The 27,216-nt window shown below is 39.7% G+C and overlaps 1 protein-coding gene across 1 annotated transcript in view; it reads right to left on the reverse strand.

Moving 5' to 3' along the window:
- Nucleotides 1-26,318, reverse strand: part of TIPARP (TCDD inducible poly(ADP-ribose) polymerase) — a 28,760-nt gene extending 2,442 nt beyond the window's left edge. The window contains exons 1-5 of the mRNA XM_029215452.1: nucleotides 26,277-26,318; nucleotides 22,469-23,425; nucleotides 7,346-7,514; nucleotides 5,535-5,695; nucleotides 341-619 (exon numbers count right to left, since the gene is read on the reverse strand). Coding sequence (XP_029071285.1) covers nucleotides 341-619; nucleotides 5,535-5,695; nucleotides 7,346-7,514; nucleotides 22,469-23,385 — 1,526 coding nt within the window. The 5' untranslated portion in view covers nucleotides 23,386-23,425; nucleotides 26,277-26,318. The remainder of the gene's footprint in view (nucleotides 1-340; nucleotides 620-5,534; nucleotides 5,696-7,345; nucleotides 7,515-22,468; nucleotides 23,426-26,276) is intronic.
- Nucleotides 26,319-27,216: the final 898 nt, after the last annotated feature.

The raw sequence follows: 27,216 nt of genomic DNA on the forward strand, positions 1-27,216 counted from the left end.
CTGAATTACATTAATTTGTTGCTGACTTGAGAGGCAGCATAGTAAAGTGATTAAAAACAAGGCCTCTGGTGCTAGACTGCCTGGGTTCAAATTCCAGCACTGTATCATATTAGCTGTATGACCTGTGGCAAGTTACCAAACTTTTCTGTGACTCAGTTTCCTTTCTGTAAAATGCAGATTGTAATAACCTTTCTTGTAGGTCTGTTATGAGAATTATATGTGAGTTAAAATATATGAACAAATATGACATTAGTTCTATGCAAGTCTCTACTATTATGTTCTGCATTTGTCATTAGCTACATCAAGAAAAGCTCTCGAACTTTTCATACTGCTGACTCACCTTTTATATTTCTCCCAAAGAAACTGGTTTTGGACTCTCAGTATTTGCAAAATTCTATATTTAAACTCAGGCACAGTCTTATGAAAAAGATTATAAATGATTCGATAACTTTTGTCCTCTGCAGAAACAGGCACTTGGATGAAGTCCTGAGAGGGATGCATATACACCCAAGTTTCAGGGTAAAAGTTTGCTGAGGTGACCCCATCTGGGCAGATGATTTGTGATGATGAGGTTGCTTCAAGAGGCGGAGGTGCCTGTGTGGGAACACCACCAAGTGTCCTAGAAGGGAGAGGGAGAACGTCAGTGTACAACCTCAGCAGTAAGGTGCTCTACATCAAAACCTCCATCTCACATACAGTGCTCTACAGCAGTATCTAATATTATAATTTGAATAGCTTCAATGCTTGTTTAAAAAAACAACATAGAAAATGCTATCAACTAAAGAAAAAAAAACCTTAGAGCTAACACTGCCTGTATAGAGATAACCTATTATTAGCTTCCCCTGGCCTCCTCCTTGTGGAGAAAACTCTGGAATGTACTGCTGCAAGGCAAGCAAGCAAGTGCCAATTTATAAATATCTTTACTTTCTGAATCCTGGATTCCTCTTTTGCCTATATAGTTATGCTCCTATAACTATATAGGAGGAACAATTTCAAGGGAGGAACAATTTATATACGTTCCTCAAACTTTGCTGTACTAAGCACAAAACGTATCATTGCTAGAGGTTGTGTACATGGGGAAGCATAGTGAGTGGAGGCAAAGTGAAGCAGGGCAAGAGGGAGCTTACAGGGAGATGACAGAAAATATTAAAAATAAAAAGCTTATACTTTGGTTTTTGTATAAAAACAAACAAATCATGGAGTAGGCATTTGCTTCAGTTTTAAATATCACATATAACAACAAAACCATCAATACAATTCAAATGTTATAGCTTCAGATGTGCTTAAGATGGAGCTAATTACTTTAAGCCCTAGACACTAGAATATCCTTGAACCTTAAATTCAGGTCTGTTACGTTGAAGGATGAGTTTAGACAAGCAGTTACTTATTCCTGCCTGATTAAATGATTTAAATCATTTTTCTTAGCCATTTTCAAAACAGAGCAAAACGGAAGAAGCAGAGAGAAAGATAATCCTGACCCTGAGACCCAGATTCAGGGCTGGGGTACTACTCCACTCATAAGCATACATTGGTCACGGGGAAGCCCTAAGTCTGCCAAATCATTAGGAAACTGAAATTTTCAAAAGAGCTTTGGGACACAGGTTACAACAATAGGTGAACATGCATCTAATCTCCAGGAGGATATTTACCATCAGCCACCTTACACTAAGCACATACTGTGGACCAGGAACTTCACACCCAGTGTCACTACCTGTCATAACCCCACACAATGGCTTGGTTATTGGATACTGCTGTAGAGCACTTTTCAAATCAAGAAACTGCCAGCACAGCTAGTAAAGAACAGAGACAGCATATGAACCCAGGCCTATCTAGTTTCTAAGCACATACTCCTTGCATTTCCATATATTTCACAATTCACATGTACATATATTTTCTTCTTGTCTTTTTTTTTAAATCTTTAAACAAGGCTTGAAAGTGATGGATGGATACCAGGATTGCAATTCAGGTCTGCCTGATTCCCACTACCATTGCCACTACCCCACAGCCTTTTGACTTTTAAGAGATGGCTTGCTATAGAGGTACAACCTGCCTCCTCTACCCCCCACCTCCTTCAAGTAGCTGCGCCTATGATTAATGTGCCTCAAAGTCCCTTTGTTAGACAGAGACAGAGTTCTGGGTGAATCCGGGGCTTGCAGAATCCCCCAGGTGCTTTTAAGTTCAGGAGCAGATCTAAAGGGGTGCTGTTTTCCCCAACCTTCATGACAGAGGGCACAACAGTTCTTGTCTTCTGGAGCATTTTCACAAAGCCCTGACAGATTCCTCCAGAGCCTTCCTTCACTGGTACATTTTTTTGAAGAGAGGCCCCTACTGCTTTAATCAGACTCTGATAGGTCTGTAACTCCTTAAAAAGCCATCACCATTCTAGAGTAATGGTAGGAAACACAGACTATAAGCTCCTTATTTTTAGCTGTTCCCTCTATCCCTGCTCTGCAAAGTTCCCAGTATTGTTAGGGGTTGAAGTTACCAACAGAGGTTTCTGGATTGAAGGAGGAAGGTAAGATTCTCCCAACCACTCTGCCCAAAATAGGTTTTAGGCTGTCACAGCCATACTGAAAACGTGGCACTGACAATGGAAGAGACTGTTCCTTTTCCTTCCGCTAGCACTCCTGCCTAAAAATCAGTTTCACAAAATGAAAGCTTCAAATGTCTCCTTTCCTTTTTCAGGGGACTGGTGGGGTCTATTATTTCCTTACACATGCTTGAAGATGAGCCTGTGTAAATAAATCCCATCTATCCTAAGACATTAAATCAGATTTTATGTATTTGGTTAAGCATCCATTCTTACCCATGGATGCTTACTTATAATAAGCCAACATCTTAATTGGGCTAAAACATAAAAATGTATATAGACATCTGTCTGATGGAACTCTACACTCTGGTTGCCATGGGTTAAAAATACATATTCTAAGCAGTTACAAATGTAGCTTTATTTTCCAAGAATACTGAGTTTGTATCCAGCTCATGGATATTCCAATGACATACTGCGAGCTTCACACCGTAAGCAGCCTTCTTTAGAGAGGCAAAGTCAGAGGCTATGGCACTTGTACTCCAGGGCCTCTGAAGAACAAATTTTCCTAATCCAAGGTCACCTTTTATCATTCTCCTTCCCTCCCCTGGCCATTCCGAAAGACGTTTCCTAACCTAACTTCAGTGATGAAGTAAAAATTAATTTTATCCTTTTTGGGGAGGAGTCAAAGAAGTCCTCTCAGGCCTTCTCATGACCATGAGGTGATTGCACAGGGCAGATGTCCTTCCAGCTGAAATGGACTTCCAAACCTCTAAATCTGATATTTGTGTGCTTATGCAGCCTTAGCTCAAGTATTCTAAGAATATTAAAGAATAAGATCCTTTTTATCAGCCCTATTAAAAATCATCAAAGCATATGGAAAAAAATTTTAACTATGAGGAATGTTAGCTAAACTTGATTGTGGTAGCCATTTTACAACATATACATATATTAAGTCATTACGCTGTCCATTTTCAACTTATACAGTGTTTTATGTCAATTATATATCAATAAAACTGGAAGGGGAAAAAAAGCAGGGAAACCCTCTTTTAAAAAGAGCCAAGCTTTTGCCGTAATTCATGAACTAAGCCCCCGCCTCACCCTCCACCTCCCTACTCCAGCATTCCCAATTCTTAGGTATCTCTGGTTCCCTGATAATTGTGGCCTTTTTGACACCTATGTTTTTCTTTGACCCTCTGTGTTTGCTAACACTTAAAAACAAAACTTTCTTCCTGGCTAAGATCACAGTCTCTCTGGAAATCTACTTCTGAAATCTGCTTTTTGGAATTAGTCTCCCTCCTCTTTCTGCCCTCTAGGCCAGCCCCAGACTCTAGGGCAGACAGGAACTGAAGGCTGCATTTACCCATTCCACCCTAGTGAACTTGCTGCTTCTCTGCTCTTTTCCTCTTGAAATGTCTGCACTATCTCTTTGACTTGCTAAGCTCCTACTTTATACCTGATGATCACTGTTCCAGATAAGAAGACTAAACTAGGAAGTTTTAAAAAGAAAAGAGTGACTTTCTTTGTTCTCTTGTAAGCCTATGTTATAAATAGGAAGGCTATATCTGTGGCATTAATTCTACTACTGCTCATATTATTTTTACAGTTCATACTTTTACAAAACAAGCGTAAGTTTAAAAAAAGGTGGGGGGAAGAGGGTATTCCATAATTACTTAAGATGGAAAACAAATCAACTTTCACTATTCTGTAAAACTCCCCCAACAATGCAGCACTTGAATGAGCATTCTTCCTCTCTCACAGAAGCTGCATCTCGCTTGATTGGCTCAGCATGCCAAGCTGCCGGTCTCACTAATGAGTTCTACTGTCTCACTAGGAGGACAATATGTTCCTAACTACTGGACGCTGACACTATCTCCAGCTGTGCTAGTGAAATAGCATTTTTATTAGTTTCTAATAATAATTAAAAAAAACCCTTACACTTGAACTAAGAAGAAAGCACATATTTACCTCAAGTCGATATATATATTTCTAAAATCTGCCTTATTAACAAATTGTTTTTGGGTACCTAGCATTTCAGGGACTTTTGTTTATATTTTGTTTTTAATGTTCCCTTTGCAATCTCAGAATTAGAATCATCAACACTCTGCCATAATGATCTGGGAAAAACACACTTTGGCCTTGGAATAAAAAACTACTAGTAAGAATACAAAAGAAGATTTTTACCTCAAAGATCAGCAGAAGAGACCAACCAATATTACCCTAGACCTCCCCAGTTCATAAAACCAAGTAAACCTAGTAGCATTTTAAAAGTCAAGCTCTAAATATGGTGTATCTGACTAGAGTAGATAATGATTTCCCTAGAGAGACTACCTTTCAGACATGGCCTTGCTAATGGTAATGTGCCCCAGCTTTTGGGACCTATGGAGATGTGCCACTGGGCTCTCTGGAGAGGGAAAAGAAAAATGACACTTGGGAAAATGGAAGGAGAGCTCACCTATAATTCAGAAGGATGAGTTCTGTCTCGACCTAAAAGTATGACAGGTAATTTTAGTGCATATTATAGGAAGATGGGGCTTACTGAGCAAATGAGAATGCAAATTATTTGAAAAGGTGAATTCTTCCCATGCAAATTCACTCAAGGAAGAAGAATGGAGAACACCACCTTGAGGGACTCTCTCTACTTGCCAAGGCAGTTTACCTGGTCTAGGAAATAGTCCCATAACATGGAAGGGTATCTCAATCTTCCATGAAGGAGGCAAATGCAAACTCTGTCTTATCCCAGATACTGTATAAGTACTTTTAGCTGTGGAAAAATGTTAACTCTGCTTTTCAGTTCAAAAAATTCAATAGGATGCTCACTCTTTTAGTGTTGGGTTAACTGCAGCTTATCTGAACTATATTTTTTGAAGAATTAAATCTAAAGATAACTCAGAATTTTATATTCTAGAGGTAATAAGTTAGTCTTTTACAGTCTTTTTCTCTTTGGCATTAAGTGTACATTTACATAAAATGGAAGCAAAGATGAGACTTTCTGCTGGACACTTACTGTAAATATGGAAGCAGTATAAAACAGGAACGGAAGAGGGGTCTCCTTTTTATTTCTCTCCTGAAGAATGAGTTGTGAAGAATGTAGTGGTTGTTCCACATCATAAATCGGACCTCTTTCAAACCCCGAGAGTTGGCTTCTTCAATCAATCGAATAACAGACTATGCAGTAGAAAACAGAAGGTAAAGAAAAAAAAAGCAAGTTAAAAAAGCAATAAATGGTAAATAGTCACTATAAAATATGAAAAATGTTAATGTAACTAAAGGTAAAAATAGTTAACTTTGCTATTAACATCAGAAGTGTTTCAATAAAGTACAGTGAGTCAAATTACCTCCTGTTACACGTAGGAATTTTATTTTCTTTACAGATGCAGAATAGAAAAATGCTTCCTGTTCAGAACATGGATTTCCACCTTATGAAACATGTGAAGGATTAGTCTATTCTATTTTGAGGCTATAAGAATGTCCTGGAGACTTTTTTTTTAATATTTCTTAAGGGAGTTTCAGAACAGGATTAAAGATAGTAGTATATACAGTTCAAATAAACCAATTAAGTTCCAAACCCAAGAAACCTCTCTGAGGAAAAACACAGGGACAGTCCAACTATTCTGAGGATACATTTTAAACAGCCTCTTATTCTCTTTGAAAGGTATTAGATCCTAGTGACTACTTAAGAGACAGAAATTTTAACTCAATATTATGTTTTACACTAATTAACATACTAGGTCATTTTCTTTTGCTATTGCCTTAAAAGAAAACCTAAGGTAGATAAGTCAATTCTCCCTTTTTGTAATACTGGAAATGAACTTAATCAAGTTGAAGAAGTCAGATCTTTGGAATGTGAAATTAATCTTTAAGTCCATTTCAGGGCATTGAAATGTGACTCAGAATTCTCACAGGCAAAATAAACCACCACCATTTTAAAACCTCGCTTTGTGATGGATGAACTATTCTTACCATCTCAGACTAAGGATGCATGTGCACATGTGATAGAATTTTAAATGACTGATTTGCCTGACCACAGTTCAGTAAACATTTTCAAGTACTTCTTCCAGGGGCTTAAGGGTGATTGTTTCCCCCTAGACTTCTAAACTGCTAACAGTGTAACACATGATCCAACCACCAGGAGCCAGATATAGCCAAAAGTTACACCAGTGCTCATCTCATTAAAATTACTCCAAAGGCGGCACTGAGTCTGAGTACTTACCACATTTAATACTTGGCTCCTATAGTATAAGATACTGGGAAGGGCCTCCCTGGTGGCGCAGTGGTTGAGAATCTGCCTGCTAATGCAGGGGACACAGGTTCGAGCCCTGGTCTGGGAGGATCCCACATGCCGCGGAGCAACTAGGCCCGTGAGCCATGGCCGCTGAGCCTGCGCGTCCAGAGCCTGTGCTCCGCAACAAGAGAGGCCACAACAGTGAGAGGCCCGCGCACCGCGATGAAGAGTAGCCCCCGCTTGCCTCAACTAGAGATAGCCCTCGCACAGAAACGAAGACCCAACACAGCAAAAATAAATAAATTAATTAATAAACTCCTACCCCCTACATCTAAAAAAAAGAAAGAAAGAAAGATACTGGGAAAAGCATTTTCTCTCTGATAATAGTGGTATTCTATTTATGGGTTACAGATTAATGGAAAAAAATATATTTTCAGAAAAATCAAGAGAGAAAAGCGTTACTCGTATCAACAAGACTCAATTTTACATCCATAAGTTCTTTGATCTGTGGTTCTGTCTAGTCATCGTTGAGAAGGAACAGTGAAAGACAAAAAAATTTAAACGCACTTTTGGAAAAAAGAACCTGTAAATACCTCAGGATACTCTCTCCATCCAAAGTGGTCCCTACAGAAGAATTTCCAGACTGTGTGGTAAATAGAGTTGACATTGCTAGAGGGTGGTGTGGACAGCCTTCGTAGTTGGTCAAATTCAGTTGTTTCATACACATTCATGGCATTCAAGTCTGCCCAGAATTCTTGTCCTCTAAGAAGACCCAAGAAAAAAAATGAACTGTTAATAAATAATGGAAATATCTAAACATCTCATGTGATATTACAAATATCTAGTATAGCATACTGTAGAATTTTCAAAGCTTGTCTTGTTTGGAGTAAAAGGACATCATTCCTGGTTTTTTCCCCATTTCGTATATGCCTTAAGACCAAAACGTGCAAGCCATGGAGTAGGGATTGATTCTATCCCTTAACATCACTGGCCTAAACCAATCAACACAGTCCCACCCTCCCTACCACAGTGGGATGAGCCAAACCTGGTCTCAACCAATCAGGGAGTCAGCTCTAAGATGAAGCTGCCACAGAAAGCAGACAGAGAAACGAACTTCTCTTTTTCAAGAGGCATCAGTTTTCGTAAGTCAACATAGGAATACACAATATTGTCTGATGAAAGACAGGAAAAATAAAATGACCCCAGATGAGGCAAGTACTGCTCATCTACCCAACATTAATATTGTCCTTTATCCTGTGGGTAGAAAAAAAAGTTGACGAAACATGAGAGAAAATAGTTTGGATTACTGTAAAGTTCAGCTATGAGAATAGTTTCGTCATTCTGTTATCTGGTCTGCTACTGCTGAACAAGCACTTTACGTGCGCGTGCGTGTGTGCGTGTGTAGGTCCTGCTATATAAATCAGAATCACTTAAAAAATTATAAAGGGTGGTCTAAAAAACGTGTTCCTTTTTTAATGGAACTTCATCTAGTGTTTGAAACATCTGAACCATTAATGGCAAAATGTTCATTTTATTTTTCTCTCTCTTCATGTATATTTCAAAATTCCCCTAAGAAAACATAAAATAATAACATCACAGATATAAGCAGAGTGACTAAGCTTCCAAATACATTCTTTCAACCACAGATTTCTAAATGACTGTCTATAACACACATCCAAATACTCCAGATCCAGTGGCACTCAGAACTGGCTCAGGTGAAACCCAGGTGTTTGGACAGATATTCCCAATAATTAACATATTTCCTTTCAGTAAATCAAGATTTTGAAAAAGGTATTAATTTTGATCTATGGGTTTTGTTGGTTAGTATGATGCTCCAGACTGCTCTTCGAACATTTGTTTCAAGGACTGTTAATAAGTATTCTGGGCAAAAAGCATTCTGTGGTCAAAAGTTTGAAAAACTTGGTTACACAAAGTTAAACAATTTACTTACTGCAGCCACTCCTCGGTCCCTTTAATATGCTAAGGTAGATACTGAAGTACCATGATGAGGGCTAGAAGGTACTCTTCTAAACCTATGACAGTGCTCTCTCCCTTTTACCCATGAAGACCTATTAACATCTCTCACTAAACACCCTGGCAAATATGAGGGAAAGAAAATATTTCCCACCCTCCACCCCAATGTTCACAATTTGTGAATCAGGTTCTATTTGAAAAAAGAAAAAAAAAGTCATATACCAACTGATGGTGCCATGGAGCACGTAACTTGTAAAAAGCAGTATGTTCCTTAAAAAATTCCTAAAAAGCTTCCAAAAACCCTAATTTCTTGCTTAATTTCAAGTTAGGATTAGGATACCTAATTTCAACCTAACTAGTAGGATGTAGTCTTAAATGGAACATATAATTTTAAGTGTGAAATGGGAAGAAGACAATAAAATGTAGTTTACATCACATTTGAACACTACCTTGTTTAAAATTATTTATGGTCAAAAGGAATACTTAATCCAAAATTTTAAAAAACATTTCTGGGAAATTCTTCAAAAAAGAAAAGCACTGAAAACTGGAACCCCTATACCTAAATTAAATTTCACAACAAGTTGCTTTAAACAATTTTTCCTTAACTTTAGGAGAATCTGATGTTATCACTGAGTGGAGAGATATTAACCTCCTTCTCCCTGTTAAGATCATTTCCAGTTTCTAAACAGATTTTCCTATTTTAAGTTTATTTCCCAGTAACTGTTCCCAATTATGAGTTAATAAATCCTCAGTATTTTCTTTATGGAGTTCTTAGAAGAGCAGTCATTATGTTAATAACATATATTATAATATAAACAGCCAATGCTTTTTGCTATTAAAGTATCAGATTTTATTCTGGACATCTCTCTAGCAATTTCTGTTTACTCCTGTATTATTGAGACTTCATAGGTAATGATCTGCATGAGAAAGATATCTAAAACTGCAGCTTTTGCTATGTTCTCTGTGTACTTCAGTCCTTTGGGCATTATGAAATTTTTATGACAAATCCTAATTTACTACAATCAACTGTTCTGTGGATTGATGTATCAAAGTACTGTTTTAGCTCTATTTGATTTTCAATATGCTTTAGTAGACTTGACAGAGACAAAACAACAAATCTGAAAAACATTATCTTTTTATAAGATTAATTTTACCACCTGTTCTCCCTTAAACAGGGAATCCTTAAAAAATCCAACGCCGGGATTTCCCTGGTGGTGCAGTGGTTAAAGAATCCGCCTGCCAATGCAGGGGACATGGGTTCGAGCCCTGGTCCGGGAAGATCCGACAGCCGTGAAGCAACTAAGCCCGTGCACCACAACTACTGAGCCTGCACTCTAGAGCCCGTGAGCCACAACTACTGAAGCCTGCGCGCCTAGAGCCCGTGCTCCGCAACAAGAGAAGCCACCGCAGTGAGAAGCCCACACACTGCAAAGTAGCCCCTGCTCGCCACGACTAGAGAAAGCCTGTGTGCAGCAACAAAGACCCAATGCAGCCAAAAAAAAACAAAGCCAAGAGTTTTTATTCTCCTCAATGTGCATCAGTGTAAAATTCATGCAACACAAATGCCAAATGTTCAACATTTACCACTCTTATCAAGCCATTGTTTCATGTTACCAGAAAGCAGTTATGAGTCGTGTGTGTGGAAATGGTGATGGTGGGCTGTAAGGCAATACACAAATAATTAAGCAGATGTAGTCCCTGACTTCCAGGGCTTCAAGAGGGAAATAATTAACAAAATCTAAAACCAAAGAAGCAGTACATTTGCCTATCTAAACTCATCGGTGGCAAGTACACTCTGGGAATGAGAGGACAAAGAATAGAATGAGAGGACAAAGAACAGAATAATGCAGCATTATGGGAGAGGAGATGGCTACTCCTCCAGGAATGGATAAAGGTCAGGAAAAGTAAGAGGCTTTCCAGTATCAATCCAAGATAGCTTTCTGTAAGAGAAAGAATTTTAGGAATAGTTTAATAGGAAATAATTACCAGTAAGTGAAGGTTGTGTGGAAGAACAAGAAAAAAAGAGTTCTTCCAGTATTTTGCTTGAAGGGTAGGGACAGGGAAGGACAGGAACAGAGAGCTGGAAAAGGAAACCCAAACAAGGGTACATAAGAGATGAGAAAATGTGAACAGGATATATAACAGACACTGTGAGAGATGTCGGGCCATGAGCTAAGGAGGTAAGTCCAGGGTCTCAGAGCCTTAAATAAAGGTTGGAATTTAGAGTACTGAGCAGACTGTGGTAAAAGGTCAAAGTAGTAAACACAGGATGTGTAAAAACTGAGCAACAGAGACAGTGCTAGAGATGGGGGTGGAGGTGGGGAGGATAGGGCTTCACAAAGGCAAGATGCAATCATCCTGGCAGATGAGAACCCTATCTGACTTAATGGTAGCCCTACTGAGGGATGGCCAGAAAAGAGTGAGTATGGGAGATAGCCACTGCACAGTAGGATTTAGATTTCATTAAATATATCATGCGGCTACCATCAATCAATCTGGACTCACCCAAAATATAACCTTATCATGATGAATTAAAAAAAATATTGTGAACAGATTGCTGATTTTTGTTTTGATGGGAAGAATGAACATGAACTGCTGAAATATTAACAATTCTGTGTCCACATGCTTCACCAACAAACATACCACCACATATACCAATACAAGAATCCAGATACAAAACTAATTAAAAATTCTGAAAAGAACACCCATTCTCATAACTTAGATGCTTTCTAACAGTGGTTTTCTTCCTACTTAACAAACACCTTGACATACCAACATTTCCAACATATATTATTAACACACAGAGCACCAACACCCACACCAAGTCAGAAAGTCTGCCCCACACACCATCATTTCTTCTATGTATATTTTAGATACTAAAAAGTAAAAAGGGCCTGCGACATAAATAATAGAGCCGTAATGAAAGCCAAAACTATTAAAGAATAGTTGCTGAATGAAACAGAAATTAGTCAGGACATGATCTCTTCGCTGGATAAATAGTTCTTGGGACTATGCATTTGGGAGCTCAGGAGAGTATAACCATTTTAGGCAATTTCTCTATAAATTGTTTGAAACGAAGAAAGAAATGTGACAACTGAAAACAAACGAAAGTAATCTTAAGTAGACACACTGATTAGGCACTGGACTACATCTTGGGATAAGAAGATGAAAAAGGCAAAATACCCAAAGTCAGTGGGGAGAGAGAGAGACAAGCAAACCCTGTGGCACAGTGTGAAATGTGGCACAAAGGTGGTCTGGAACAATTCAGAGGCAGAGGGCCTAACTCTGCTGGGAAAGGGGTCACGCAAGGTGGTCAAGGAAGGTGTCCCAGAATGGATGAAACGGGAACCAAGTTTGGCCAGCCACCAGGCAGACAATGAGAGTCACCACATGCAGAGTGACTGACATGTGTAGAAGCCAACCAAGCGAGGCACAAGAGACCCAGAGTGAGCAGCACATGCAGTTCATGTGGGAGGTCAGGGTGTATGTGTGTGTGAGTGGGATGATAAGAGACGAGACTGGACTGGATAGGCTGGCTGGGGCCAGATAATGAAGAGCTTTGTATGCTAGGTTAAGAAGTTAGGACTTGATTCTGTGGGCAGTAGGAATCACGGTGGGTTTCAAAAAGGGTCAGAGACTTGCCTTTTTATAAACATCACTCCAACAGTAGTGGTATGGAGGACTGATTTGTTTATTTTTGGTAGAGGAAGGTGGGGGAAGGGTGGAGACAGGCCCTTATTTGCTAAATATTTATTAGCATGTTTATTATTAATATTTATTATTCTATGCTTAGCCACCTATAGCTACTAGAACTGCATATAAAGCAAATGATGGTAGAGAACTCAGGAGGTAACAGTGGGGATGATTGGAGAGTATTTAAGAGTTAGACTCTAACTGCATGGAGGGGCTGAAGGGAGTAGAAAGGGTCCAGAATGTGTCCCATGTTTCTGATCTGGATGACTGGATAATGGTGCCATTAAATGAAACAGGAGACACAGGAGACGGAAAACATTTAAGTGGGAAGATGATGCAAATAAGATATAGAACTCAGACTTTAGCAAAGGTCAATTAAGTATAAAGTTTTCTGGACACTACTCTGTACAGTTTTAACCAGGTGGGTTAGACTTCGGAACCTTGGCTTCCTGCCTATAAAAGTTAACTGGTTTCTACAAGGATAAACCTGTGACCTCAAACTAATCAACACCCACCCTCATAGCTGGATTAATCAGACACAATTACTTATTACTATGATGTAAAGTGAAAATGTCTCCCCAAACTAAGGGTCATAATGATAGAAGGATAAAGATCAAATGCAATATGGAGAGTATTTAGGCTCTTCTGCTACAGACTTGAGACAGGCATGACAGATGGGGTATGTTTGCTGCTGCTAAAGAAATTTCACAGGCGCACGAAATATAGCTGGCTTTTGATACCTGGCTTTGATGTTTCCAGGAACTCATTTAGCAATGTTGGAATATCTGGCAGCTTATAGATCCCTTCAAATATGTTACAAGGTGATGAGAATCAAAGCCATGGCATATATAATACCAACATACTTTGTGATAGCAGTGTAGTTATTAAACTTCAGAGGACTATGTACTCTTTCTGCTTTAGAAGCATAGTAACTGTCATTTATTCTGTTATTAATTAAGACTTTCGCTAACACTGACTCGAATAAATAGCGCAGGGCTATTTGGGGAGGCAATAAAAATTATCTATAAAATTATCTATCTTTGTATGTTGCCTATATACAAAGCAATATCTTTCAATATGTACCAGAGGTTAAAATTCTCTACTTAACTTCTACACTATGACATCGGGCCCTGGTAACAACTGGGTTTTCCCCTTTGTATCCAGAAGTAGTTGTAGGCACAGACATACGTACAAATCAAAATTGGGAGTTGTTGTGTTTTTTTTAAATTATTTTGCATATGGCCCTCAGTACTTATGAGCAGACTAAGAATCAAATGCTGACTCACAACTAAACCTGCCCACCTCTAAGGAGACACTGACCTATTCAAGGCAGGATTACTGAGATTTAGATCACTCCGTAAAACAATTAATATTAAACCTGGTTCATGGATTTACCTCAAAAGATTTTTGGGTAGGTAAAAATATTCCGTACTTTAAGAGTCAATGAGTTTCTGGGGATCAACTTTCTTAGGGCAAACTTCTGGCTGTGTGTGCTGCTCTCTTGGTCCCTCCTAGGACATCTTCGAAACAGGTGAATGAGAAGGCAGTAAGTTAATGAGTGGATGCTGTGTGGAACCACATTTATTTGTAAACCCCATGTCTGATTTACAAATTGTCAGACATATAATCTGTGGTATTAAGGTGATTCTAGAAGTGAACACAGTGAAATAGAAACAAGAGGATAAGAAATAGGAGAAAAAAGGCAGTGAGGTAGGCTTTCTAAGTGAAAGGATACTTGTTTTTAAGCTTTTATTATTCTATATTCTCTAAAAGCATGTGGGGAACTAAACAAATACGTGTAAGTTTATTCTCAAAAAATTTTGTACTAAGACACAGCCATCTGAGTACACCTGTTTCCTAAACCCCTAAATATATCATACATTGAAGTCCCCTCTACCCCATACAACCACTTAAAGCAAATTACAATAGCCACCTGAGGAAGAGAACCTACTAAAATACTGTTACGTTGGGCTTTTTTTTTTTATTACAAAACCATCAGTTCAAAGCAAAGAATACAAAAGAACTTCTGAATACAATGTGGATAAGCCTAAAATCTTTCATAAATAAAAATTATGCTTGTAAGATCAGAAGATCTCACTGCTATCTATTTATGGAGGCACGGGCTTAAATTTGCACACTGAAGACATCAAAAATGTCATATAGCCTTAACTTTTATCCCAGTTCAGTCACATGTCCTGAGACTCCTAGAAGGTAACTTAAGTGAGACATACTTCTCAACCATGGCCTGAAAAGGAAGTGAAACAACTTCTACAAGAACAGCTGGGATAGAAAGCACGCAACAGATTAAAAAGAAATGTATCATGCCTTATACTACCTTAAAGTATGCAGTTATTGTTCTTTATGAAGAATAGTAAATATCCCCTTTAAGTGAAATATTTTTAAAACTGAGAGGTTTCTATCAAGAAAGGAGGTTAATTGTCTCAAAGTAGACAATAAAAAATGTCTGCTGTGTTCTCAGCTGATTAATTAAATTTTGTGTATATGAAATTTGACGTTTAAAGTGGGCTGAAATATATTTACTTATAAAACTTTTCTACATAATTATAAAATCAGTTATATGCAAATGCTAAAATTTCTTAAAAATAACTGTTTCCAAATAACTTCAAACAATTTGGAACTCATTTACACATAAATGAAATACTAATTATAATTATCATAAAATATATCCCCTAATAACCCCTAGTAAGATACAATCTATTAGCTTATTTCTGAATTGACTTTTAAAATTATAAACAAATCCTTTTTATTTCAAATTTTGCCGTGTCTTTTTCCCCAATTAGTACAGGTAAACTAATTGATAAGTGACCAAATTAAAAATATACTCATTGATGGCTTATCATGAGAACCCAGATATAACTAAGAGGCTCTTAGCATGAGAGACTTAAATGTATACAAACTATATAAAGAATTTATCACTGAGAGTTTTTAAAGCAAATTTCCGAAAGAAAAATAAAAACTTCCTACAGAAAACATATTAAGAGAATTTTTTTTATTGTCTAGGTTTTGTAAACTATGACCACAAAACCTTTCAAAAGGGTCTTAAGTCAGTAACTTTTCCTAGGGGAGAGAGATTCTACAAAGCCAAGTTTCTTTCAATTTTATCAATTAGTTAAGACAGTCTAAATTAATTTTTAGTAACAAATTAATTGTATCAATAGAAGACTTTACACAAAGTTTTTGATGTGTGGCAGCATTTCTGACAATCCGAACATCAGAAGGCAAGCAAGCAAAGTTCCTCCTGTTTCACATGCTCTACCCCCCCATTCAACGATGTCTTTCTTTTATTACCTTGGAAGGCAAACCTGGTATTTCTCCTGTGCTTATTTTTATTCTCACAATGCCTGGAAATGAAAGAGCGAAGCCAGGTGACAGTCAGAAACCAAAGACCAACCGCAGCAGGAAATTACTTAAAGTATTTTGTGCCATTTGCCCTCCCTATGCCCAGATCAGCTGCAGGAGCTTTGAAGATCACAGGGTGCAGGCAAGATTCTGAAAGCACATGTACTACACTGCAAGCAAAGTTCACCCTGGGACCCCTACCCCTGCCATTCTTCCCTGACTATTCAGTGCTGGTAAAAACCTAGAGCAAAGAAAGTCACACAAACTCTATGGCTATATGTCAAATGAGAGGGACAGTTTAAGAATCTCTTAATCCGGAAAGGAAACAAAAAATTAATGTAATAAAGAGAAATTCCAGTAAATGTGGCTTAAACTAAACATTTTCCAATCATTATGAGTAGTGCTAAGTTTCAACATAAGACTATTCACAAATTCTTCCTTAAGCTCAGAAGCAATAGCACCAAAACAAAGGATATCTATTTGCATAAGGAATACAAATTTCCCGATCTCTCTCTCAGATAACTTAGTCACGAGGGATTCTAATACACTCCTTACACAACACTTTGTGGCACACGTACTCGCAAATCACTGGTTTCTGTAGAATGTGAAAAGAAACACTTGCTCTAGCATTCCCATTCTCATACATGCTTATCCTTTCATTGTGATGACCATGCAAAGGTTCTTTACTGGTCAAGTGGGTGTTACCAGTAAGTAAACAGCAATAGCAGAGAAAGATGGATGAGACAGACACATTTTGCGGTGTGGTCACGGCAAATAGGAATGCTCAGTTAATTCCCTTCTATGCTTGTCTTAGCAACAGCGACTGGACAGGTCAGCAAGGAAAATTGGAATTTTCATAATCAGAAGTTTATTAATATAAGCAACTTCTAAAATTTGAGTGCCTGATCACAGAATTAGTCATATTTATTTAGAACAAGACTGCAATACTATCTTTTGCACAAATCAAATATATATCAAACTACCAAGCTAAATAAGTGGAATTTATTTTTACGTAAAATCCTTTATTTTCAAAGATTTCAAAATGTATTTCAGAACCTATCCCTTGTAATTTAAAATCCCCCTATTAACAAGGAATTCATCTACATTAGAAATTTGAGGCTTTCAGTTAATGTGTTGGGGACTGGGCTGGATTACGTTTAACACTTACAGGGATTTTAAATAGAGGTGAGTCTGTGCAGTATGATCCCTGATCCCTAGAAGGCACTGCCATAAATACAAAAATAATATTTGGTCTTGTTAAGGGAGTTCCTTCATATTTAAAAACGTGACTTGTTTGCTCCTAGAAATGAACTTTAATTAGAAATATTTTATTCTTTTGTACAGTTTCTGTTTATGGTGTTGCAAAGTACAGTTTACCTCAAGGGCTTAAGCTATTACCTAACGATTTCAAGCCCAGAATGAAACACAAAATGGCTCAATCCTCAGCACTCTGGTATCTTCCAAAGATACAAATATCATTCATATTCACTTCCTTTTAGCTTAAGACTCTCAGACTTATTTAAATGAGAAACTCTACTGCTTTTACAAAGGGAGTTTCTTGCAAAACTTACCAGTGTCCAATTTGAACCAGCCTTACAGAAAGTTGTTCCAGGATAATCAAGAATTATCTTGTAACTCAAAAGTACTTAAGCTTTCCTTCCACAAAAAGGCAACTACAACTCACAAACAGGATACTGGTAATTATCAAAGGCTGATGACCTAGGTTAAGAGGATCTCAGGTCCTATTTTAAACGTGATCAAAATTATTACCATCAGACAAAGGATGCAGAATCTGGTGGTCTCAAATCAGGGCATGAGATATAAGAGGCCATAGGAAAACAGTCACCATCTCAAATGGCTGGATTTTAGTAGAATTCCATAAGTAGTCAAGGTTTGTAAGGGCTACATACTGCTTTACACCCTTTAGAAATAGTCCCCCCAAACCCAATATGAAACTAAGGGTCACTAAGATCAAAGATGCACACAGATGGAATTTATGAATTTACCTTTGTTTTACGGTAGAATGCAAATCTAGAATCTAGAAATTCTAGTGTAACAATGGAAGTAGTTTTACAGGAACACAGTAATCAGTCAAAAGTTGCATTTTTTGCACGTTCACATATGCAGAATGAAGTTTTAAACGCTGAATGGAGTTATTATTTTTTTCTGTTTATTTACAATAAAAAGTAAAAGCTTTAGAGTCAACTCAACAATAAAATGTATAATGAATGTATCACGCAATTATTTTTAGGAACTGTGAGATAACCTTGTAAGTTATCTCCTCCAACTGTCTGATTTAAAAGTTACACATCTTTGCAAGCTTCATTTTCATTACCATGAATATATCAGGAACAGACTGACCCCAACCTGAAGCCAGGTGACAGCTGCTTCAAAAAGTCTAATCTGCTTAGAAAGGGAATAAATGAATGATTGCTATTGATTCCCATGACAGCTCTACACAGACCCATTAACTTCCCTGGATTAGTATAGACAGAAGCCAATTAGTTTTATTTCATATGTAAATAGCATCATAAAGAGGTACAGAAAATAATTCACTGGATTGCTCTCTCCTAAAGCACAAGGCACATTATTTTGAAAGTCACTTCAAACACAGTTCTTGCTTATGGAGCTCTTGCTTTCTCTTAGGCAAGAATTTTTAAAATAAATTCAAACTCATCCAGCTGTGTATATTCAAGAAATACCAGAAAGTCACAAGGCATAGTAAGTTTCAGCTGTTCTCCTCTCTCCAGTATTATCAATAACACATAATGAGTTAGTTCATACATCATCACAGCTGTGCAGGCCAGAGCTAACTTGGCTAATTTAACTATTCCAGTAGAGTTCAGTCAGGAGCTTGCTCTACTTTGATAATCCACTCTGCAAGTCATATAGAAAAGAACAGCATATGCTCTTTATTATCACTAATATGCAATTCTCCTTGTCTTCTTTCACAGAGTTCCTGTGAAGTCTTCTAATGGTATTGTCCCTTGGACAGTTTTTAAAAGAACAAAAACTTCTAAGAGCCACCAGCAATCAAAATCACTCAAAACTAATTAGCTAAGACTATGACAACACTCTAGGCTTAAGCTATAAAATTTAAACTCCTTTTTTATCAATAAGCTTTAATTCTAAAGAGGAGAAAAGAACACTGTCTTCTGAGAAAAATTAATCATGGAGTCAGAGCTTGCAACTTTCTTCTTCATCCTCCCCCCTTTGCAGGAAATTCAGAATTAGAAATAATCACTGGTCATATTTTCACAGTAGGTGGAATTACCTACAAAATAAGGTCAGCACAGTGCCTCTTCCTTATGGGCGATAATAACTAGAAGACTATTCTGGCACACTTTAAAATGAACGTAATGTGAAAACCTATGGTGGTCGCAGTTGCTAAAGGGAGATTTGCACATCCTCCACAATTTCAATTATCCACAACAGTATTCCGCACAGCTACCGAGACCCTTTTAAAACTGCTTAGTCCTGCCATTTAATATCATTTTCTACTAAGGATGAGTGCCTGAACTGTCAGAGACTATGTTTTCTTAATGGAAAACACAACATTCGATGTTGTTTTCTTAACTGCTTATCTGGAATTTGGAAATTCTCCAAAGCCCATCCCGTGTGCAAAAGCCTTAGCATCTAAATATGGGGAGTTCATACATACAACTACTTTCCAGTTGATTTTGCAGATGTACAAAAGGAATGAGAAAGCAAAGTAGAATGGTATAATTTGGGGTGAAGGCAAAACTGGAAAAGAGTAATTAAAATAATTTCATTATAATGAACCAAGTAGGCACTTTTATTATTAAAATCCTGTTTTTACATGTGTTTTTAGTATCTAAGCATCTTGACTAAGGAGCTGGAAGGCACCTGTGAACTTATCTAGCTCAACTTTCCTTCCATTCACTCTTGAGAATAAAATGAACACTGCACATCTAATTTGGATTAAGTTAGATGTTAAATCCATTTGCAAAAACCAAAGAATTTTATCTACACAGTTTGAAACTATGAACTTTTGTCTCTGCTAGAGACTCAGAACTATGAACTTTCCCCAAGTTCCACACAATGAACTATTATGGGTATAGTATATAATAATGATTTACCAAGTCATATAAACTGCTGAAAACAAGTGGGATAAACAACTGCCATTCATTATTCCTGAATCTAAAGACTGGTTCGACTTGGGCATATACACAGCTGAACACACACTTCCTGGTTATGTGCAATCTGCACAGATAGACCAGCTTTACAGGCCTGACCACAGAGATTAATAGCTTTAGCCAAATAATGTGGTAACCATGTGAACCTGGGCTGCTCCAGCTTGTTTGTGAATCTCTCAGCAAGGCTCAACATGCCGTTATCTGCATCTTGTTGCCAGGAAACACAACATCGCTTTGGAATACAAGGAAAACCAGGTTGCAATGACTACAGGTCAACTTCCCAAAAGCCTAATTTTTGACATTTAGCTATCTACAATCTTATAACATTTCTTACTGTAGTCCACAGAGAACTTCACTTTACTAGTAATTAACTGTTCATACTTTTTGCCATTTTTATCAGGGCAGAACCACGTATAATAATTCACTCATATTTCTCCTCTCAAGTGTCAAATAAACACTAATTTACTTCCTTAAAACTGATCTGGAAATCAAGCACTCACTGCAGCTACTTTATAACTGATCCAACAATGAATGCGTATGGGCTTTTATCTGTGTCTATTCTTCAGCAAAGAAATTTTACCAAAGGATAAAATACTCAGTGTGCTGCTATCATAAGAGTTCCTGGATTTTCTGGGAATCAAAATATCTGTCTTGCCTTGCTCAAGGTAACAGAACGTAATGTGTTGGACAATAATCCTGCTAGTTTCTTCCTGAGCAATTCAAACAGATAGAAACCTAATGTACCAAGATGCTGAAGTACTTAGCAGACTGGAAATTTGCTTTATAAGAGTGAAGTGGGAGGCCACTGTTCTGCACAGTTTTGCAATCTGGAGATGGAAGGATTAGAGTGGCTTTGAGAGTATATAAAATTAATTACCCTTGACATACCAATCAGAATTGCTAGCTCATGGGCAACAGAGATTTTGGACAATACCTTATTAAAAAGATTTTTAAGACAAAATGGAAAACATTTTTCTCTCTTCCAATGCTGGCTAAAAAAAATAAGTCAGAAGTACTTAGCTTTGTTACAGGATCTGAGAATTTTGCTACCCAAGCAAGACAGAATCTTGAATGCATTTACATTATCAAGAGAATGGATTTACGATCAGGAGAACTACATTTTTGATATAAGCTTTACTTTTATCCGAAGAGGTCTTCTACAAAATAACGCCTTTAAACTTGGGCTTTAAATTGTTTCTCATCTTGTTCCATATGTCGCTTTTGAAACATAAGACGCAAAATTCCAGTCTCATGGTAATTAAGTTGCTAAAAAGACACATAGATCTGTGTACTATACAACTGAAATATCCAAAGAAAACCACCTAGCTAATACTAAATGGGAGCAAGAGAAGTTAAACAAAGACCAGGTTACTGTAATGCCAACAACGCTCTGGCACTGTTAGAACACAGAAGGTTAACATCAAAACTAATAGAATTAGACAACATGAAAATGGTTCACTGCCACCATTTGCCTTCTAACTCTCCAGACACTTGGGTAGTGTAACCTGACTTATTTGTGAACAAAGATGACTCTCCACAAAGTTTTTCTCCCGAACTTCTGGGTTAGGATGGTCAGCCTACTATTTTAAGTCCCTTTATACTACAGGAGAAACAACTTAGGAATATAAAGATCAATGCTTATTATACAGCCATTTTTGCACTAGCAACTTTACATGTGGCAAGTATTATTTTCTCCACTTTCAAGTTCATTAAAGAAGAACTGAGATGTGGAAATTTCAGTTCCCTATCAGTGAATAATGCTTGGACATCCATAAAAGAACCAAATTATTTATATACATATCTTGCCTACAAAAACATGAGAATAACTTTTATGTAAATGACAAACAGATATGTCCATTAACATAAATTTTTCCTTCACTCACTGTTGTAAGACTCTTTCAGGTTTAAAAAAATACCCTGAGTTGTGGAACAATTTATTTTATCTGTAAGATAAACAGAATAATAAAATTAATGGTAAAAAGCTTTAAGGAAACTAAAAAAGAGATTTAACATGTTTGGGCATGATTCAGAAGTTTGGGAGGTACTTCGGAATCATTCACAGAAAAATTGTTTGGACTATTCAAAATGTAAAGAGGGCCACAAAAATCTCCAAATAATACTATTTTCCTTTAAAAAACAGGAACTACTCAATATACAAAACTTTAAAATTAGATAATTAGGCATTCGTAATTTATAAGATTCTCCATGGATTTTCTTTCAAAAGCAAGCTCTCCTGTATGATTAAAATAGTATTCGATTCACAACACTCAATGTATATGCAACTTCTCAGTCACACACATATTGCACAGAGTGACATTTGAATTGTTCAAATCATAAAACCTTCATTGTCTGGTTAGATAAATAGCCTGCATTCAACTGCCATGAAAAATCAGGATAGCATACAGCCAAAAGAATAACAGTAGAAAAAAAAAAAACCTGTTAGGTTACTACTGAAAGAAACTACCCTACTAAAGCCTCTTTACCTTCTCTATAGGATTTAATAATAGCTTTAAAGTAGTTATAAATACATACCCATACTTCATTCTCATTCTATCATTCTCTGGGTTACAGTAAAATCTTTCCAAGTGCTCCTGGGAATCATTGGATACACTCTGCCACTTCTGAGTAGTTGTCCTCTTGATCTGCCAATGATACGGCAAGACCGTGTGGTGCTTCAAACAATCCCTGCCATAAATACAAGTGCCTTGCAAAAAGTCCATGCAAATTTCAATTCCGTTCTCTTGGTGAGTGTGGTACTGTAGCTGGTTCACCAGCTCAAACACAAGGTCAAGGGAGGCCTCTTCACTTTTGTCCTGAAAGAGCTCAGTATTCAACTTATCACTGGTATCCAAAATGTACTGGATTGTAAAACTGTTGTCTTGGAAAACCCCTGGAACGTAATCCATGACTTTGTCTATGCAGTCAGGACTAGCAGGAACATCACTTGAAACTGGGTGCAAAAGGTCAGCCTGGAAGTGCCCCGCTGTAGAATCTGCCACTGTCCCACTGATGGTTTCTGGTGGAAAGCTATGATCCTGGATTGGAACCACTTGTTCAGGATCATCAGTGGTAGGATGGGCTTCTGGTATCTGGCCCCCGACATTTGTTCCATCAGGAATCAGGACAGACATACTGTCTTCTGCTGGTGGACACGATGGATTGATTTCCAAAGGTTTTTTCACCATAGATTCATGTAAGCTGCTCTCTTCTGCACTCTGATTTCTAGGTCTAAAAACCCCATCAAGTGAGCCAGATTCTAACAAAGTATTTAATATTGGTCTCAAAGACCTCAGGGTTCCGGCTCCCAATCTCTTCTGATCCTTTTTCTTAAAACAAGTCTTCAATGGAGTGATCTTCTCAGAGAGTCTCATTTGGCATGAAAAGTCATCAGGAGGAGAGGGAGGCTGCACTACACAGTCTGGCTCAGGTTCGGTGGTTTCCATTTCCATGATGTGGATCAGCTCCAATTGCTCCTCAGTCTGAAAAATCCTACCAGGAAAAGAAAGAATATCATTTACAAGCTGACAACAACCGAATCCTATTCATTCATCAACGTGTTTTGTTCTAGTCTCTAAGTCCCTGAAATCATTCCTCTTATACTGTATTTCACCTTTACAGGTCAGTTTTAAATTTTACTGAGAAACCAAGGCTCCAAAGCAGCCAAGTTTATTCAAAAGCCCACAACAGGTAAAGGTGAAAGAGAGATACTATCTTCCAATAGGCTCTTGACATTTATTTGTGGACTTAATATATGACTTGTAATTCTGCTGGGGTATGAATGTTTACAGTAAGTCTAGGATGGGGTGGAGGGTGAGGGGTAGAAATAAGTGCATCTAATGACAGTGGGGAAACCACATCTCTACTGCTTCGTGGCTCTCTTCACAGTTGTTTATGTATTGCCTATCTCATGAGGTGACAAAAACTACTTCTTTGTTAAAAAAAAAGTTTATCAAACGCAGGAAAAACTGCAAAGTTAACTGTGAGTGAATTTGGGGTGTAAGAATACACTCAGGAAACAGGGGCTTCTCAATCGAAATATTATATGGGAGAAAGCCTACTGAAGCATTTCTAGATTCAGAAAGTTCCAATATATTCCCCAAGGACGTTAAGGGTCTACTTTTGCAATCCCCAAACATCACCACTACTGGAGGAAGAATATCAGGGCTTGTTAGTAACAGAAGCTACATCAGCAACAACCACTGCACACTGTTTCAGAAACCAAACACAACTTCCTAATACAGAAAGGGGCCTCCTTCTCTTCAGAAAAGTTACATATATGCATTTCTTCAAAAAGACAAATGAAGGCATAGAAAAATAACACAAGAAAAAAAAAAACCACCAAATTTCAGATCCCTAAAGAACTACTCAGTGACTAAAAAAGTGCTTTCTTCAAAGAATCAGACCCCTTGAAAGAAACTGGAACTTTAAGTAAAAAGCAAAGAAAACTTTGTAAAGTGATGAATGGTGTCTCCTCCACAATCTAGCATTCATTAACTAATTCTGAAAATATTTACTGAGCATTGTGCCAGGTGGTAAAGGGGTGGTGATGAGCAATTAATCTTCTCCCTTGTCCAACAGACTGAAAGAAATCTTTGATGCAAGGGCTCATGACTTCATCAAGTATGCATCCCAGGTACCCAGTACAGTGCCTGGCACAATGCACATAGTGGGTGCTCCACAATATTTTTTTGCTGAATTACTGAAGAAAAAGCACCTATTAAATGCCTAGTTCTGTGAGGCTTTATGAGTCAACAATAGCAACAAAATGATAAAACTGAGTACCCAGAAAAATGATTAAAAAGAACTAATTGGAGAGATTCATAAATGTACATGTGTAAAAAGTGCTTAATGATCAAACTCAAAAAAAGTAAAAACACAGTATATAACAAGGTTTTTTTTTTTTATAACAAGGTTTTAATGCACACAGTAAGTACAAAAAAAAGGTAGAAAAAGGAAAGTTCAATGTGAGCTGGCATTGTTAGGGAAAGCTTCATGAAGAAGGACAGACTTGACATAAGACATAAATCAACTGGAAAGCAGCCAAACCAGGCGTTATTATTCATCATTTGGTGCTCTTGCCTCAAGGCACAATTGGCACAGATTGTGGTATTCCCTCTTCACCACACCAAACTGGCCTGTGCCTTCCCCCACGCGCGCGCGCACACACACACACACCCCACTCCTATCACACCCAATCAAGGCAAAACAGACGAAACCCAGTTCATTTATACGGGTGCATACACACACGCCACAACTTTTCCTATTTTTGCCCTCTGTCAACCTCAGAAATAAAACCGAGAAAGGGGCAGAGAACTGGAGGAGTGGCTGGAGTGGGGAAGTCACTAGAACCTAGTTCCTCAATTAGTTTGCATAACAGAAAAATAAAGATTGGAAGGACACCTTCCTCCAGTCCCCGCTGTAGGCGACCTACCGCTCTACCCTTCACCTCGTGATGCCCCCGGTTCTCGGGCACTCCCGACCCCTCGCACCATCCGGGGAAACTGCCCGCTCCAAACTCAGCACTCCGGCCGGGCGCAGCGCGACGCTCGGGTCCGAGCGACGCCTCCTGCCGGCCGCGGTAGTTTGCTCAGCTCGGCCCCCCGGGCCGCACCAACTCCGCGCAACGCGGCCCATCCCGTGTGTTCCCGAGCATCCTGCCCCCGCCTGCCCTCACACCCCCGGGCCAGCCTCCTCCCACCCAACGAGAGACTCCCGCCCTGGCTGCCCTCCCTTCCAGAAGCCACTCGTGGCGCCTTCCACAGTTAATTTCTTTCTCTCCTCGACCGACCTTCCCGCGAAGACCGTCCTGCGAGGCTCGGAGGCTCGACCCGAGAAGAGCCGGGGAAACGCGGCGGGCGCTTCTCGGGCCGGCGGGGAGGAAGGCGACGACTTCAAAGTTAAACTGAAATCAGCTTTCAAACTTCTGGGCTGCAGCCGGAACACGGGTCCTCCGGAAGGCTCCTCTCAGCGGCCGTGCCCTCCCCCCTCGATCTGCGCCCCAGAGCGCGCAGGGTCTGCCCAGCGGGGGCAACCGCACAGACGCACCCCCGAGTCTCCCCGACCCAGTGGGAATGGGGAGACGCCGGCGCCCCAGACTAAACCCTTCAGCGAATTAACTCCAATTTATACACCTGCTAGAGGCCCGAAGTGACTAAGAAGTGTAAACCAATGCCGTCCTGATATTGACGGGATCCGAGTGAATTCAGTAAAAAAGGCACAGTCTAAACAGCACTCACCCCTGTACGTGAAAGCCGGCAGCGAGGCCGGCGACCCCTTCCGCGCCCGCCTTCCCAGCGAGGGTCCCTCTTCGGCCCCTCAGAGCCCACCCGGAGCCCTTTACCTGAACGGGCAGCCTGAGAAAACGGACCACAGGAGCCGAGTCGCGGTGCCGCCGGCTTACACTGTTCGCGCCGGGGGGGGGGGGGGGAGGGGGGTGTGTGGGGGGTGGGCGTGGGGGACGGGCTCGGGCGTCTAGGGGTCGCAGGCCGGAGACGCGGCGAGCGGCGCTCGGGCCATTCCGCCGCCGGGAGCGCAGAAAACCGCGACTGCACTCCCGACCCGCCTCGCTCGCCTGTCACCTCGAGCTCTGCTTTAAAGTGGCTTCCGGTCGCCTCCTCTCGGCAGCCCCGTCGCGGAGGTGGAGCCTGAGAGGCAGGGGGGCTGGGGTGGGGTGAGGGGACCGGGAGCTCAGTGGGTGACGGGTAGGCGGCCCGCCCCGCGTGCGCATGCGCGCTTACTCGCGGGGAGGCGCGCTCGAGGTGTGCGTGCAGCGGCCCCGTGCTCCCTGGAGGGGGCGTGTCCTTTCGCCGCCAGCTGGGTCCCGGAGGGTCTACGTCCGCAAGCGTCTGGGATCGCGTGGCTGTGAGGAGGGGAGGTTCGCACCGTGCGGCGGGCTCCACCTACCTGCAGACAGATGGAGGGTCACTTTGTTCGGAGGAAACTCAGGCACCCGAGGGAGGAGAGGGAGGATGTGAAACGGAACAACCCGTTTCTGTGCGGTTGGCTTTATTTGCCTCCTCACTAGAGGCCTCCTACCCCTGACGCCACCGACCCCGAGAGGAGGCGATCAGCTGCTATGGCCGTTGCGGCCAGACGGGGTCGCCCGCCCCGTTCCGCACAGGCAGGCCCTGCGGCGCACCGTGGCCTGCGATTGCCCGACCTGGTTGCACGCATTCCTGTTTTACGGGAAACATTCTCAGCATTGCAGAAGGGAAACCTAGCTTTGGGTTTTGACAGTAGAAGCACGTATATGTGTCTTAAAGGCCACAAACACGGTAGAG

This window comes from Monodon monoceros, unplaced genomic scaffold, assembly GCF_005190385.1.
Source record: "Monodon monoceros isolate NGI ecotype Baffin Bay Population unplaced genomic scaffold, NGI_Narwhal_1 Super_Scaffold_11, whole genome shotgun sequence".
NCBI classification, from domain to species: Eukaryota; Metazoa; Chordata; class Mammalia; order Artiodactyla; family Monodontidae; genus Monodon; species Monodon monoceros.